The following is a 19182-nucleotide window of genomic DNA, read 5'->3' as shown; positions in this document are numbered from 1 at the left end:
GTAAGAGATTCTAAAGATGATCTGAAAATGGACAGGGATACAAATTTAACTATTAAACCTCATACTATTGCCGATAACATTACCGGAAGTGGCAAGCAATCTCAACCTTCTACTGCGAAAAGAACAAGTACAGGAGAAAATGATCAAGCACATTGTCCCAAAACAGACAAAAAGATATTAATTAAAAGTGATTTGGTACCAAGAAATGAAAAGAAAGCTAAAGAATCTGGTTTGATATCCTCCCGGCAAGCTGTGCATGACACTGCTGAAACCAACACAAAATCGGACCATCTGTCGGTTCAACCCGTTATAGCAAGTGATACCAGTTCATTGGATGACCACTATCAAGTTGACCAAAACATATTCAACCAAGAAAATATATATAGTGTACCTCTTAGTATTTCTGACGAAATCATTGAAAGCGACAAACAATCTGAAACTTCCACTGATCATATGTCAAGAAGAAAAGAAAGAGAAAGGACACATATCGCCACAAGAGACCGTGAGAAATTAAGGAAAAGAGATATGGTATCAACCGTTCAGAAAAAAACAAGAGATGATCGCTTGATAACCTCTAAACATACTGTCGACGACATCGCTGAATACGACTCTAAAATTGACAATTTGTCGGATCAAACTACTACAGCAAGGGATACCAGTTCATTGCATGAACACTATCAAGTTGACCAGAACATATACAGCCAAGTAAATAGTATTTCTGATCAAATCACCGAACATGACACCCAGTCTGAAACGTCCACTGAGCATGTGTCAAGTATTAAAGAACGAGAAAAGGAATACACCGCTACAAAACATAAAGGACTATCTAGGAAAAGGGAAATTGTAACAACAGATGTGAAAAGTGCAAGAGATTCAGGTTTGGTTACCTCAAAGCAAGCCTTTGAGGACACCACTAAATATGACACAAAGATGGAATATCAGACAGAGCAACCTTTTGCATCACATGATACCAGTTCACATCATGAAGGGTATGAAGATAAAGATGCGAAATTCATTTTAAGTGATACTCAAGATGTCCACCAACAATTCAACAACAAAAATGAAACTTTTGAGCCTCATTTATCTGCTGGACAAATAACCGATAGCGAAAATCTGTCACGAACTCCTACTGAGCAAATAAAAAGTATCAAACACAAAGAAGAAACTGATATTACGACCTCAGATAGTATCACTTCAATGAAAAGATATGTGCAATCGATTGACGAGATCCGGGCAAGGACTGAACGTTTGATTACCCCTACGCATTCACTAGATACGACCAAGCAATACGAAACTACAACAGTTAGTGTGTCGGATGAACCCGTTAAATCAAGTTATTCCAGTCTATTTGATTTCGATTTAAATGCTGGTATTCAAAAGGTCATTGTAAGAGATTCTAAAGATGATCTGAAAATGGACAGGGATAAAAATTTAACTATTAAACCTCATACTATTGCCGATAACATTACCGGAAGTGGCAAGCAATCTCAACCTTCTACTGCGAAAAGAACAAGTACAGGAGAAAATGACCAAGCACATTCTTCCAAAACAGACAAAAAGATATTAAATAAAAGTGATATGGTACCAAGAAATGAAAAGAAAGCTAAAGATTCTGGTTTGATAACCTCCAGGCAAGCTGTTCATGACACTGCTGAAACCAACACAAAAGCGGACCATCTGTCGGTTCAACCCGTTATAGCAAGTGATACCAGTTCATTGGATGACCACTATCAAATTGACCAAAACATATTCAACCAAGAAAATATAAATAGTGTACCTCTTAATATTTCTAAAGAAATCATTGAAAGCGACAAACAATCTGAAACTTCCACTGATCATATGTCAAGAAGAAAAGAAAGAGAAAGGACACTTATCGCCACAAGAGACCGTGAGAAATTAAGGAAAAGAGATATAGTATCAACCGATCAGAAAAAAACAAGAGATGATCGTTTGATAACCTCTAAGCATACTGTCCACGACATCGCTGAATACGACTCTAAAATTGACAATTTGTCGGATCAAACTGCTACAGCAAGGGATACCAGTTCATTGTATGAACACTATCAAGTTGACCAGAACATATACAGCCAAGTAAATATTAATTCTGACCAAATCACCGTAAATGACACCCAGTCTGAAACGTCCACTGAGCATGTGTCAAGTATTAAAAAACGAGAAAAGGAATACACCGCTACAAAACACAAAGGACTATCTAGGAAAAGGGATGTGGTTACAACAGATGTGAAAAGTGCAAGAGATTCAGGTTTGGTTACCTCTAAGCAAGCCTTTGAGGACACCACTCAATATGACACAAAGAGGGAATATCAGACAGAGCAACCTTTTGTATCACATGATACCAGTTTACGTCATGAAGAGTATAAAGATAAAGATGCAAAATTCATTTTAAGTGATACTCAAGATGTCCATAAACCATTAAACAAAGAAAATGAAACTAATGAACCTCATTTTTCTGCTGGACCAATAACCGATAGCGAAGATCTGTCACGAACTCTTACTGAGCAAATAAAAAGTATCAAACACAAAGAAGAAACTGATATTACGACCTCAGATAGTATCACTTCAATGAAAAGATATGTGCAATCGATTGACGAGATCCGGGCAAGAACTGAACGTTTGATGACCCCTACGCATTCACTAGATAAGACCAAGCAATACAAAACTACAACAGTCAGTGTGTCGGATGAACCCGTAAAATCAAGTTATTCCAGTTTATTTGATTTCGATTTAAATGCTGGTATCCAAAAGGTCATTCTAAATGATTCCAAAGATGACCTGAAAATGGACAGGGATATCAATATGACCATTAAACGTCATACGATTGCCGATAACATTACCGGAAGTGGCAAGCAATCTCAACCTTCTACTGCGAAAAGAACAAGTACAGGAGAAAATGATCAAGCACATTCTTCCAAAACAGACAAAAAGATATTAATAAAAAGTGATATGGTACCAAGAAATGAAAAGAAAGCTAAAGATTCTGGTTTGATAACCTCCAGACAAGCTGTTCATGACACTGCTGAATCCTACATAAAAGCGGACTATCTGTCGGTCCAACCCGCAATCGCAAGCGATACCAGTTCATTGGATGACCAATATCAAGTTGACCAGAACATATTCAACCAAGAATATATAAATAGTGTACCTCTTGATATTTCTGACGAAATCATTGAAAGCGACAAACAATCTGAAACTTCCACTGATCATATGTCAAGAAGAAAAGAAATAGAAAGGACACATATCGCCACAAGAGACCGTGAGAAATTAAGGAAAAGAGATATAGTATCAACCAATCAGAAAAGAACAAGAGATGATCGTTTGATAACCTCTAAGCATACTGTCGACGACATCGCTGAATACGACTCTAAAATTTACAATTTGTCGGATCAAACTGCTATAGAAAGGGATACCAGTTCATTGTATGAACACTATCAAGTTGACCAGAACATATACAGTCAAGAAAATATTATTTCTGGCCAAATCACCGTAAATGACACCCAATCTGAAACGTCCACTGAGCATGTGTCAAGTATTAAAGAACGAGAAAAGGAATACACCGCTACAAAACACAAAGGACTATCTAGGAAAAGGGATATGGTTACAAGAGATGTGAAAGGAGCAACAGATTCAGGTTTGGTTACCTTAAAGCAAGCCTTTGAGGACACAGCCCAATATGACGCAAAGATGGAATATCAGACAGAGCAACCTTTTGCATCACATGATACCAGTTCACATCATGATAGGTATGAAGATAAAGATGCAAAATTCATTTTAAGTGATACTCAAGATGTCCACCAACAATTCAACAACAAAAATAAAACTATTGAGTCTCATTTCTCTGCTAGACAAATACCCGATAGCGAAGATCTGTCACGAACTCCTACTGAGCAAATAAAAAGTATCAAACACAAAGAAGAAACTGATATTACGACCTCAGATAGTATCACTTCAATGAAAAGATATGTGCAATCGATTGACGAGATCCGGGCAAGGACTGAACGTTTGATTACCGCTACGCATTCACTAGATACGACCAAGCAATACGAAACTACACCAGTTAGTGTGTCGGATGAACCCGTTAAATCAAGTTATTCCAGTCTATTTGATTTTGATTTAAATGCTGGTATTCAAAAGGTCATTGAAAGAGATTCTAAAGATGATCTGAAAATGGACAGGGATAAAAATATAACTATTAAACTTCATACTATTGCCGATAACATTACCGGAAATGGCAAGCAATCTCAACCTTCTACTGCGAAAAGAACAAGTACAGGAGAAAATGATCAAGCACATTCTTCCAAAACAGACAAAAAGATATTAATTAAAAGTGATATGGTACCAAGAAATGAAAAGAAAGCTAAAGATTCTGGTTTGATAACCTCCAGGCAAGCTGTTCATGACACTGCTGAAACCAACACAAAAGCGGACCATATGTCGGTTCAACCCGTTATAGCAAGTGATACCAGTTCATTGGATGACCACTATCAAGTTGACCAAAACATATTCAACCAAGAAAATATAAATAGTGTACCTCTTAATATTTCTGACGAAATCATTGAAAGCGACAAACAATCTGAAACTCCCACTGATCATATGTCAAGAAGAAAAGAAAGAGAAAGGACACATATCGCCACAAGAGACCGTGACAAATTAAGGAAAAGAGATATAGTATCAACCGATCAGAAAAGAACAAGAGATGATCGTTTGATAACCTCTAAGCATACTGTCGACGATACTACTGAATACGATTTTAAAATTGACTATCTGTCGGATCAAACTGCTATAGCAAGGAATACCAGAATATTGCATGAAACCTCTGAAGTTGACCAGAACATATACAGCCAAGAAAATATAAATAATGAACCTCATACTATTCCTTACGAAATCACAGAAAGCGACATCAAATCTGAAACTTCCACTGAGCATGTGTCAAGTAGACAAGAAAGAGAAAGAGCACATCCCGCCACAAAAGACAGGAATATATCAAGGAAAAGAGATATGGTTTCAACAGATGAGGAAGGAGCAATAGATCCAGGTTTGATAACATCCAAGCATGCTGTCGACGACACCGCTGAATACCACAATAAAATGGAAAATCTGTCGGATCAACCCGTAATATCAAGTGATACTAGTTCATTTAATGAACATTATGAAATTGACCAGCAAAAAAATAGCAAAGAACATATAGACATTGATTATCATTGTATTCCTGACAAAATCACAAACAACGACATTCAATCTAAAACTTCCTCTGAGCATGTTTCAAGTCAACAAGAAAGAAAAAAGGCACATACCGCCACAAAAGACAAAAACATATTGAAGAAAAAAGTTATGGTATCAACAGATGAAAAAGGAAGAAGATATACAAGTCGTGTAACCTCCAAGCAAGAAGAAGATAAAACCCGTAAATATGACACAAACATTGACAATCTGACTGTATCAAGTGATACCAGTTCAATTCATTTAGAGTATGAAGATGAAGATGCAAAAATTATTTTGAGTGATACTCAAGATGTCCAACAACAATTCAGCAGAGAAAATGTAACTATTGAACCTCATTTTTCAGCTGGACAAATAACCGATAGCGAAAATCAATCCCGAACTGCTACTGAGCAAATAACAAGTATCAAAGACAAAGAAGAAACTGATATTACAACCTCAGACAGTATGACCTCAATAAAAAAATATATGCTATCGATGGACGACAGGATAGCAATAGCTGAACGTTCGATGACCCAATCTTCTACTGCGAAAAACACAAGTAAGGGAGAAAGGGAAGATACACGTTCTTCCAAAATAGACAGAAAGTTATGGATGAAAAACGATTTGGTACCAAACGATGAAAAGAAAACACGAAACATGTTATCAACAGATGAAAAAAGAGCAAGATATTCAGGTTTGATAACATCCAAACCAGCTGTCGATGATACCGCTGAATACGACACAAAAATGAACAATCTGTCGAATCAGCCCGTGATGTCAAGTTCAATTTACGGAGATTATAAAGATGAATTCGCAAAGGTAATTTCAAGTGACACTAAAGATGTCCACCAAAAAGTCAGTGAGAAAAATGTAAATACTGAACATCATACTGTTGATGGCCAAATTTCCGATACCGACAATCAATCTCAAATTTCTACAGAGCAAGTTTCAAGTATTGCAGAAAGAGACAAAGCATATACGTCCATAATCAACAGAAAAATATTACCGAAACGAGATAATGAACCAATAGATAAAAGAAAGGCTAGATATTCAGTTATGGTAACCTCTAATCAAGCTGTCGATGACAAGGCTGAACTCAATACAATATTGGACAATATTTCAGATGAAGACGTTATATTAGGTGATGCCAGTTCATTACATGAAGATAATAAAGATGACATGAAAATATACAGTGAAGAAAATCGAAAGATTGCATCAAGCACTAAATTAAATGCTGACAAAATTGCCAATAGTGACAATCAATTTCAAACTTCTACTAAGCAAATGAAAAGTGTTGAAGAAAACCAAATAGCACATGCCTCAACAATACACAGTAATACATTAAAGAAAAGAGATATGGTGCAATTATATGAAAAGCAAGCAAAAGATTCAGGTTCGATAACCTCTATGCAAGCTGAAGCTGACATTGCTGAACACAAGACTATAATGAACAAGATATTGGATGAACCCCTTATATCAGGTGATTCCAGTTTAGTTGATCAAGAATATGAAGAAGACCAGAAAACGTATAGCAAAGAAAAGGTAAATATTGAGCAGCATTCAATTACTGGCAAAATTTCCGATACCGACAATCATTTTCATAGTTTTCCTGAGAAAATATCAAGTCAAAAAGAAAGTGAAATGAAACAAACCGCCACTTCAGACAGAAAGATATTAACGAAGAGCGATGGGTTATCAAAAGATAAAAAGAAACCAAAATATTCCGATTTGATAATCTCTAAGCAAGCTGTCGACGACACTTCTGAATATAACAAAAGAATTGACAATTCATCGAATGAATCCGTTATATCAGGTGATACCAGTTCACGGCATAAGGATTATGACCAAAAAAGTTCCTACGAAAACAGTGTGAATATTGAACCTCATACTATTGCTGGACAAATGTCCGATAGCCACAATCAATTACAAGCTACCACTGAGCATACAAGTATTAAAGAAAAGGGGAAAACACAGATCTCCATAAAAGACAGAAAGATATTAACAAAAAAAGAAATGATACCAAATGATGAAAATAAAGCAAGATATTCAACATATAAACAAGATGTGGTTGACACTGCTCAATACAACACTATAGTGGACAATGTATCGGGTGAACCAGTTACAACAAGTGATAACAGTTCACTTCATGAATATTATAAAGAAGATCAGGAAAGGTTCAGCGATGAAAATGTAAATATTGAACGTCAAACTATTGCTGGGAAAATTCTCGATACCGACGATCGATCTCAAACTTCTACTGAGCAAATATCAGATATAAAAGAAAGAGAAATGCCACAATACTTTACCACAGATATCGAGAAAATCACGAAAAGAGATATGGTACCGATAGATGAAAGGAAAAGAAGAGATTCAGGTTTGACAACGTCCAAGCTAGCTGTCGACGAAACCGCTGAGTACAACAAAATAAGGAACATTTCATCGGATGAACCCACTATATCAAGTGTTATCAGTTCACTTAAGCAGGAGTATGAACATGATAATGAAAGGAACATCAAAGCAAATGAGAATATTGAAACTCATACTATTGCAGTCCACATTTCCGAACGCGAGAATCAATCTCAGCTTTCTCCTGATCAAACAACAAGTATTCAGAAGAGAAAAATAATGCATACCTCCACAAATGACAGGAAGATATTAACGAAAAGGGATATGGTACCAAAAGATGTGAAGAAAGCGAGAGATCCAGGTTTGGTAACTTCAAAGCAAGATTTGGATGACACTGCTGAGTTCAACACAATAATGGACAAAGGTACGAATGAACCCGTTATATCAAGTGCCACTTTGCCTAATGTGCAATATAAAGTTGACCACAAAAGGTACAGCGATGAAAAAAGAGATATAAATGAAAAGGAATCAAAAGATTCACGCTTGATTACAACAACGAAAACTGTTGATAACATCAATGAACACAAAATCATACTGATCAATAAGTCGGATCAACCCGTGTTACAAGGCGATTATAAAGGCAAAAATGATGAAGTCAACGTAAGTGATACTAGAGCTGACCATAAAAGGCACACCGTAGTAAATGCCAATTATCAATACCATACTTCAGCTGGCCAAATAACTGATACTGATAGCGACAGTCAATCCCACGCTTTCAATGAGCAAAAGATAAATATTAAAGAAAGACAAAAAACATATACCTCCACTGTAGACATGCAGATATCAACGAAAGGAAATAAAGTATCAATAGACGAAATGAATGCAAGATCTCCTAGTTTGATTACACGCAGAGAAGATGTAGATAAAACTGATGACTATAGTGCAACAATGGTCAATATATCCGAGAAACCAGTTTTATCTACGGATAAGAGCTCACTCCGTGCAAAGTTTACAGGTAAAAATGCCGATGTCATTGTGGCAAGTGATACTAAAAGTGTCCAACAATATAACACCGAAAATAATATCATTTCTAAATCTCACACGTCTGCTGGCTATGTAACCGATACTGGCTATCAATCTCAAATTTCCGCTGGGAGAATAACAAGCATTAAAGAAAGAATTAAAGCTTTTACCTCCACTGCAGACATACGGACATTATCGAAAAGAGATAGTGTAGACGAAAACAAAACAAAAACTCCAGAGCAACCTGACGATAACACCACTAAATACAGTACTGCAATAGTCAATATATCTGATGAACCATTGATACTGAGTGATAATAGTTCAATCTATGAAAACTTTAAAGATGCAAATGCAAAAGTACTAGTAGAAGATACTAAAAATGACCGAAAATACTACAACGAAGGAAGCGTCAATCTTGAAACACTTACTTTTGCCAATGAAATTACCGATAGCGACAATCAATCGCAAAAGAGTACTGGCCAATTAACAAGCATTAAAGAAAGAATAAAAGCTCTTAATTCAACTGCAGACAGAAAGTCTGTAATCAAAAAAGATATGGTCATCTTAGACAAAAAGACGGCAAAACCTCTCAATTGGATGATAGGAAAGCAAGTTGTAAACAAGGAATACAAAAGTGCAATGGTCAACATATCAGATAAACCCGTTACCTCAAGTGATAACAAGTCATTTCATGACGATTTTAAAATTGAAAATATATACGACATTGTAGATGATAATAAAGGTGACAAGGAATACCATAGTAAAGATAATACAAATGCTGAACCTCATTCTTCTTATTTTCAAATTACCGATAGCGACGATCAATCTCAGCCTTTTACTGAAAGAAGTACTAGCACAGGAGACAGAAATAAGGCTCGAACATCAGCTGAAGATCAATCTCAACCTATTACCGAAAGAATTACTAGCACAGAAGAAAGAAATAAGGCTCGAACATCAGCTGAAGATATAAGCACATTAACGAAAAGGGATGTGTTATCAATAGATGGAATGAAGACAGCAGCTCCACGTGTGATGACCTTAAAGCAGCCAATCGATGATATCAATGAGTACAACACTAAAATGGTCAATAAACCTGCTGAACAAATCATAGCAAATGATGAAGGTTTCCTCAATATAAAGTTAAAACAAGTAAGGCTGCCAGAGTATGTCACGCACTCTCCTAGAGATATAAACAAAAGAAATTTTAAAACGTGCTTGAAGTCCACAGTAGCAATTGAAGGACCGGAGCAAAAACGAGTATCTTTTGTTAACGTTCCAAACGTTCACATAACGGAGGGAGATAAAGTGTTTTGTAGTGATGGTGTACAAATATCTAACGGTAAATCGGAACTTAATTCAAAATACAAAAACGCACGGGAGGCAATGAAACGAGACGAAGAATCATTCATGAATTTGGAAAAGGACATTACATCTTTACATAACCGTTTTACATCTGGTACTGATAAGGGTATGATCAAAGCACACAGAAGTGCGGTTGGTGAAAAAAGATATGACACCGTGGTTAATAAGAACGTACCAAGTGAAACGCCTGGAAAAACTGGAAATAAATATGAACGATGTCTGAAACCAGAAACAGATAACATTGTTTCAGCTAAAATCGCGTCAAAATTTCTAGGTATGAACGTTCAAACGGATTCTGAGAAATGTGAAATTAATAAAGAAAACGATAATGATGTGGCCCCAAAAGAAATTTTGGAATTGAATTTAGGAAAAGATAATGATTCGTCGTATGAAAAGTTAAATGAAAAACCTTTTACAAAAATTGGCACCAGTAATTTTGAAAACGACATTGAAACTGGTAAAATCGATTCTGTGACCTCGACCTACAAAGGAAAAACGAAAGCAACCAACCAGATGTCTAAAAATAACGATGATGTTGCAAACGACCCTGTGCCCTTTAACCAGGTGTTCAAACCACTTACGAGAGCCAAGAAAACAGACGAACCTGCAGTCAATGATGTTACTAATACAGGGATAAAGTCTAATACAAGAAATAGACATGAGTTGGTTGAGGACGACTCGTTTCACAATCTTGCCGTGAAGCTTGGTTTTAGATCAGAATCAAACTATCATTCAAGAGGTCAATTACAGGACGATCCCTCGTTTGAACAGCTTGTTCGAAATATAGAAACATACTGGGACAAATATGGGGTTCCAGTGGAACCGGTCAATAGAGCAAAAGATTCTCTTCACAAAAGCGATTCTCATGAAGCTTTGATTGATACAATTGTTACCGATTTTCAAAATCTGGTATCTAATACACATGAAATTTGTAGTGACCGATCGTTTGAAAAACTTGTAGAAAATGTCGACGACAAAGCAGTCATTAGTGATAGATCATTCGATAGACTAGTTCCGAAGGCACAAGTTCCAACAGAAACATTAAAAAGAACAATGAAATTTAAGAAACCTACTTTTTTGTGTGATTTGAATGAAGATAATAAATATCCATTTCAATTCATCGACAGAAGAAGAGAACCTGCCTATATTCATAAATTTCGCGCTTCTTTGGAAAACATTTTGCCTCTAGTGAATAGACTGGCAGCATTGAATGCTACACAGATTCAATCAAAGAAATTAAACAAGCCGTCTTATGATAAACTACAAACAACAGTTGATAATCTAGCTAAGAGATTTGCAGAGTATACTGAAAAAGAGACAGAAAGTATACAGATTCAACCAAAGAAATTAAACAAGCCATCTTATGATAAACTACAAACAACAGTTGATAATCTAGCTAAGAGATTTGCAGAGTATACTGAAAAAGAGACAGAAAGTATACAGATTCAACCAAAGAAATTAAACAAGCCATCTTATGATAAACTACAAACAACAGTTGATAATCTAGCTAAGAGATTTACAGAGTATACTGAAAAAGAGACAGACAGTACACAGATTCAATCAAAGAAATTAAACAAGCCATCATATGATAAACTTCAAACAACAGTTGATAATCTGGCAAAGAAATTTGCAGAGTTTACTGAAAAAGAGACAGACAGTACACAGATTCAATCAAAGAAATTATACAAGCCATCTTATGATAAACTTCAAACAACAGTTGAAAATCTGTCAAAGAGATATTCAGAGTATACTGAAAAAGAGACGGAGGATACACAGATGCAATCAAAGAAATTATACAAGCCATCTTATGATAAACTTCAAACAACAGTTAATGGGTCAAAGAAATTTCCAGGGTATACTGAAAAAGAGACGGAGAGTACACAGAAGAAATCCTACCAGTGTTTAGATGTCAATGTTGAATCTTTATCCAACCGATTTAAAGAAAAGGACGACAATACTGGATACCTTTCAAACTATCAAAGGCAACAATACCTAATCACAAAACAGAAGAACCCGGTGGTAAGTCCAAAACATGTAAACCTTAACTTGGAAAGCCCACAAAGGAATGAAAATGATAAGGATTTAAATCTGCTATCAGAAACAGAAAGAAGAAAACCAAGTCACTTGGTCAAAAGAAATATACCAATTAAAAGGAGCAATGTGAACCAAGAAGCTGGTTTGAATCCAAATGAATATTTTGAACTGAATGTTGTAGATCGTGCCCGAAATTTTGAAACTGGTAAATTCATTTCATCTGCCGTAAATGATCAAGAAAATCTGCAAAAATCTTTTGAACATATCGATATTAAAGTTGATTCCATAGCGAAAGCTTTCACACAGGAGAATAATGAGTTAGCCGACAAACCACTGAAAATTATTCATAGCTTGAAAGATTTGGAGATTGGAGTGCCTGCGTTGGTAGAGACATACGATGCCAATAAGGATGAGACTGTGAAAATTCTGCCAGATCCCTATCATAAGGATACCAGATTGAAGAACATTATTACAAGCCCTAGAGGTTTTTCCGCTTAATCATGTAGTAATTTTATGTAAATATTATTGAATAAAAATATATTTAACTGCATCAGATGTAATTGTAATACATGTATAAAGGCCCCAATAAATTAATGATTATTTTATTCTTGTTTGAAAATGAAATGTGGACAAATCAAAATCCCAAGTAAAAGACGCGATGAAATGTAGTCCAATATTATCATTTTCTTTCAATAGTGTAGCCCAAAATAACTCATTTTGTTTCAAGAGGACACGGAGCTACAGGCTTCCGATAAATGACAAATTCAAGTATTTCTTATTTCTATGCTTATTTCACTTCAATTTATTTACATCGAGATGAATATTGTTCGCCCTACTATAACTCGGTAGTTGATTATATAGAATTTTATTTATTAAGATAGCTTTCTTACTTTACTGGCATTCAAACTCGTTCCACAAAAGTACCAAGAACGAGCGACCGCCTATTAACTTACACCCAGTTATCTTTTATCTACAAAAAAAACCCAACAGAATTCACGAAAATAAACATTCAGAGGTCACTATACGGTTATTGTTATGGTCAAGCAGCCACACCATATATATGTTCTATCGTCCAAATTTATACAATTTGGGAACAAATACTATTGATTCATTTATAAATTTACATGGGTACTAATTGTCGTAGATGAAGGAAAATTGTATTTTCGTAGATATCAGATTTCATGGTTTTGCCAAAGGCTGAATATAAGCCTATATATATAAGGTGTAGTTCGTTGAAAATTTGTTGTTGTTGAAATATATCCACAGTATCCACACAAAATTGGTATCTTACGAATAATGAATCTTCATTAACAGAGACAATAAATATGTTTGATATGTTCAATTATTGAAAAGAAGGTTTTGAAGTTGAATACAATATGTATTTTGCTAAAACTTGTGTGTACTTAATCGTCCCGTTAGTAGAAGCATTGGTGGAACAAAAAACAAAACAATCTGAAAATTTGAATACTATTTTTTTGGAAGATATGGCATATGTGAATGTCAATAAGACTACCAGAGTCAATTGAAGTGGATATAAGCAGTTAAAGGGTAATGTACGATTTTTTGTTTTTGAGAAAACAGCATAACGAAAAATCGGTTCAGTATAAAAAGGCTCCGACGTAAAAAAAATAATTGGAAGAAGTTCAAACCAGAAAACCAACTGCCTAATTTATAAAAAAAAGAGCAAGTGTTTCAAAATGAATATGGCAGACATGAACAAAATGACTTGGGGCTGAACTTCCTGACTTGGGACAGACACATAACGTATGTGACGGAATAAATATGATTTAATACCGCACGACCTTCCTTCTAATATGGGACAATGGTGTAACAGTACAAACTGTAAAACATTGTTTTTTCCGTTTCAATAGTTTCACACTAGATATTTTGAGTCCCTTTATAGCTTGCTGTTCGGTGTGAGCCAATGTTCCGGGTTGAAGAATGTACGTTGACCTATAATGGTTTACTTTTACAAATTGTGACTTGGATGAAGAGTTGTCTCATAGGGACTCATACCACATCTTCTTGTATATATAATCTTGTGATTTTTTTGATTTTTTTTTGCTGTTTTTTTTTTGTTGCTGGTTTTTTTTTTTGTTATTGCCTTTGTTAGTCTTGTAAGTTTTTTTTATAACTTTAGTTCATTTATATGTTTCGGCGTTTGAAATCCATTTTTAATAAACTAAATTAACATTTTGTTGGGGGGCCAGCTGATGCCCTCTTCCGGATGTAGAATTTCCTGGCTGTGTTGAAGACCCACGGTTTTGTTCTGCTCTTTGATCTAGTGGTTGTTATTTGACACATTCCCCCGTTGCCTTGTCTAGTCTTGTCTTGTGTTATGATCCTGCCTTTCAAAAACACACCTCTGATTACATAAAATGAATGTTGTATGTAAAACCCACTAAAAGTTTATTACACTTTTAAAATCTAAAACAAATTAAATTAAAGATAATTCAGATTTTTAATATTCTTGCCTTTGATGCCTTTGACTGAGTAGTTGCAAGAAATCCTTTCTTTTTTATCCACCAGTAATGTTAATAATATTGTATTACATCTAAATGTACAAAGCAAAGCAGGGTTTTCTTCTGATGAATTCTCAATACAAGATTAAGAAAGACTGAACATCCACATTTACAATGACAGTAGCAGAGTAAGGCACTGGCTTCCAATATTAGATGTTAACTGGTTTCTAGTTTTTCTGATGTTCTACATTTTCATTTTCAATTTTATAAAAATAATGAAAGGCAAAACTTTCACAAAAAAAATCTACAAAATTTGTCAAGTTATCGCTTATAAGAGTAAGATGGTTATAGAAATAAGATAGATGTACAATGAGGAATTACATTTCTATTGGTTTGTGATTTTTGTCGATCCTGCAACTTCTGTTGCAGAAAGTTCGACATATGAATATTGATCCGGCAGCGGCGTTAGCTTATTACTTAAAAGCTTAATATTTCAGCATGTAGAAGACCTGGGTCCTTCATACTTAGTATATAGATGCCTTATGTTATGCCTATTCCGTCTGTCATATGCGATTGTCCTTTGTCTCATTTTCATGGTTCAGTGACTACTTGAAAAAAAAAGTAAAGGTTTTGAGTATTCTTAATTTCTCTTTTATTATGACTAAAAGGATACCTATATTTGGTATATATGCGTACCTTGCAAGGTCCTCATGCATGTCAGACAGTTTTCCCTTGACCTCAAGCTCATTTCATGGATCAGCGAACATGGTTAAGTTTTCGTGGTCAAGTTCATATATCACATACTATAAGCAATAGGTCTACTATACTTGGTGTATTGAATGATTGTAATGTGTACATGTCCAGGTGGCAGGTGTCATCTTACCTTGACTACATTTCCAGGTATTAAGTTTTTATGTCAGTCTGGCAATTATCATCTGACCATGACCTCATTTTCATGGTTTGATGGTCAATCATAAATTTTCCAGGTTTAGTTTGTTCGTTGAATATTTTTCTCTATTTGAATTCTTTGATTTATAGTTATTCTATAAATATCACATACCCAATATAAAAATTATTTACATGAGTGAATATAAAGAATAGCCATAGTCTAAGGAGCTTGGAATTCTTTTTCAAAGCCACATGTATTCTGAGAACACTAGCAATCTGATTATTCTCCAAATAAGTGTGTTTTCTTCACCCAAGTCATGATATTTCTTTTAAAGTGTTTGAATTAGCTTGGTCAAAACATACTGATACATATATTTTCAATAATTGATGCTCAAGTTATATCACCTTCAAATAAACTTGACTGAAAAAGAGTAATTTGCATTTACTGAGTGCATTACTTTGTTTGTAATGCCTGTAGATATTGAGTTGATTTTCTGGTTATCAGATGTAAAAATGCTGATTTACAAATCTAATTTGTGCTCCCCTCCAATGACATAATTTTCATGGAATTATAGATTTCTTCATGAAAATAATACTTGTCCAGGTCTCTTTTTTTTTTTATTTCTGATTTATTTGAACTAATTGTTGTTTATGTCAGTGTATAGTGTAAGATAGAATTACAAATAAAGTTTATATTTCACTCCAGATGAACCATTTTTCACTATTATGGACTCCTTCCGTTATTCAGCAGAAATGAATTACCATGTCATTAATCACATTTCATTTGAATTTGCAATTAATAAAACACTGACAAAAATAACATAAAAATTATGTTAATAAATAACATTACAAAATGCATGTTTTATTGGAAAAAATACACGGTATTTTCATGATTAACGAAAGAGGCATAAATATAATGTTATAATGGATTGTCACTTATAGTGAAACCTTTAATTGTGATGACAGTATATGTTACATAACTGAAAAGGCTACATCTTAATTGCATAGGAAAAAAGGTATATAATGCCCTTCTGTTAGAATCTATGACAAAAAACAAAGGTGATAAGCTCATAGTAGATATAGGAAGATGTGGTATGTTTTTAAATTGATATTTGAAAGGGTTGACATGTTTTCCTGCAAATTGTTTCTTGAGCTATTATATTGAAAAGCAAACACAGCATGTAAGTCTATTCACATTATCATAACATTATTCACTGGGTGCAATGAAATACCATAATTTTGCGGTAAAATAAAAGCTTTTTTTTTCACATTGTAAATAAATTCTGCATTTTCATTCCTATAGGTGTTGTAAAGATGTAAACAAACTTTCAACCAAACAAGATAAGAGTTGTAGAAAAAGATATATAAGTCGTTGCATTTTTCAATATAACATTAAGAGACAATATAATAAATAGAAAAACTGATTGAAGAATTCAAATGGTAAAATAATGCAATGAGTGATAGAACAACACTGGTATTTATATTCTGATTTAATGTGTTGTTCTGTCACTTGATGTTTTTTTTTCAACATTTGAAATCATGGATTAATTATTCTATAAATGTTCTCCCTCATATGTTCTAAAAAAAAATTCTACTTTCCATCTTTTCACATTATCTCAGCCACACTTTTAAAATGGTAAGAATATACTCATATAATGCTAGAAGTGGAAGACCATTATCAATTTTGAGGTTAAAAGTCAATCCTTGCAAATGTTAATGAACTCTATCCAATAGAAAAGGTTTTATTGTGGAGAAGGATTAAAGTATGTTTAATTTTTCTAATTTTTCTATGCTAAATCCAAAAAAAAACCACAAAATTCACAAAAACAAACACCTCTTAACAATAAAAGAAATCATATTTCAATAATTGGTAAGGCAATTTTCCTTAAATAATACAGGCACAATAACATCATATTGTAAAATAACACTCCACAGTTTCAGTGTACTTGTTAATGAGATTTTGTGGATGAAAAAAAAATGATTAAACAAATATGACAAAACACAGGTTTTCTAAAGAGATGAACTTGAAAAGTATCATTCAAATGAAAAATTAATTAGAAAGTGGATAATTTAATAAGGTTTTAAAGGAAAGATAATTATTTTATAGTATTTTTTTTTGACTGGTTATGGAGAAATTGCAGATGTAAAATGTCTACTCAAGTATGTACAAATGCAATTTAAAAGTCATTGATTAACTTGAGAAAAAAAATCAACAAAAATCAAATATATGTATATATGAAAGTCATAATGCCAATATTGTGTGAAATTCCCTGAAAATCTCAATTAAAAACAGGCTAAGCATATTGGTCTAGTACATCACATATTCAACTTTGTATTAAGTAGCTAGTTGTCATCCTGTATACATTTGAAATCAGTCTATAAAGACTTGTTTAAAATAAGCTCTAACCTCATGTTATCTATAAAATTTTCAATATTCCCTTCTTTTTAGAATTATGCCTTTGACGTGTTTACATAATTTGCATAATTTAGTTAGCAGATATCAGTAAACTCAAGAACCTGTATGGCTCACCTAGAGTAATGCCTTTTTTTTTAAAGTCACTCTTAAACCCAATTAACCTGTTCAGTTACCTCAGTCCTATACATGGTTCTCATACAAATTTTCAGTGCATTTCAAAATAAATCTAGAATTTAGAATTGTTGATCATGATGGAGTTGCCATGCTTTTCAGCTGACTTGAATCTTTTAAAAGGTACTTTCGATAATTTTTGTTTCATCATTTGTCAAGTCTTAACAAGAACATGCCCCACTCACACTATCATTTTCTATGTTCAGTGGACCTTGAAATTGGGGTCAAAAGTCTAATAGTACATTAAAATTAGAAATGTCATTTCATAGGAAACATGTGTATGAAGTTTCAAGTTCATTGAACTTAAATTTCATCCAAAACTACCTTCACCAAAAACTTTAAACTTAAGCGGGACAGACCGACTGATAGATAAATAAACAAATGGACAGACTCACAGACTGAAACATAAAATGCCCTTATATGGGCCATAAAAATATAACGAGCACCAGACAATGGACACCAAGTTTTGGCAAATGCTCAAATTGCCCTTTTGGTCCACCATAATTAATAAAATTGACACACAGCCATAATTATGATTCTGTGTACCATTCCCTACTCCTTTGTACTGCACGTTCCCACTGACTAAATGTATGTTTATATTTTGGCCATGTCTCTTCATTTGGTTCAAAAATTCTCTCTGATTGTCTAATATCATATAATTCATCTTTACTTTTCCATACACCTGAAATAAACAAATCTTTAAGATATAGAAATTGTGTTAGGAAAACATTCCCTCTGGTTTTATATTTTACAAACATATATTTGTTATAAGTTTAAATGAAGTTATTTTCATATAATAAACTAAATAAGAATGTGTCCATATTACACGGATGCCCCACTCGCACTATAATTTTCTATGTTTAGTGGACTGTGAAATTGGGGTCAAAACTTTAATTTGGAATTAAAATTAGACATATCATATCATAGGGAACATGTGTACTAAGTTTCAAGTTGATGTAACTTTAACTTCATCAAAAACTAGCTTGACCAAAAACTTTAACCTGAATTTCGCACTATTATTTTCTATGTTCAGTGGACCATGAAATTGGGGTCAAAACTATAATTTTGCATTAAAATTAGAAAGATCTTATCATGGGGAACATGTGTACTAAGTTTCAAGTTGATTGCACTACAACTTCATCAAAAACTACCTTGACCAAAAACTTTAACCTGAAGCAAACGGACGCACAGACGGACGCACAGACGGGCGAACGAACGGAGGCACAGACCAGAAAACATTATGCCCCTCTACTATTGTAG

At 34.1% G+C, this 19182-nt stretch overlaps 1 protein-coding gene across 5 annotated transcripts in view; it reads right to left on the bottom strand.

Moving 5' to 3' along the window:
- Positions 1-16924: 16924 nt before the first annotated feature.
- LOC134712509 (putative glycerol kinase 5) overlaps positions 16925-19182 on the bottom strand; it is a 30927-nt gene continuing 28669 nt past the window's right edge. For all 5 annotated transcript variants that reach the window (XM_063574129.1, XM_063574130.1, XM_063574131.1 and 2 more), the window contains one exon: positions 16925-18604. In XM_063574129.1, the coding sequence (XP_063430199.1) occupies positions 18453-18604 (152 nt within the window). In that variant the 3' untranslated portion in view covers positions 16925-18452. The remainder of the gene's footprint in view (positions 18605-19182) is intronic.

Source organism: Mytilus trossulus, chromosome 3 (assembly GCF_036588685.1).
Source record: "Mytilus trossulus isolate FHL-02 chromosome 3, PNRI_Mtr1.1.1.hap1, whole genome shotgun sequence".
Classification (NCBI taxonomy): Eukaryota; Metazoa; Mollusca; class Bivalvia; order Mytilida; family Mytilidae; genus Mytilus; species Mytilus trossulus.
The sequence above is the reverse complement of the archived record's forward strand: the minus strand, read 5'-3'. Positions and strand labels throughout refer to the sequence as shown.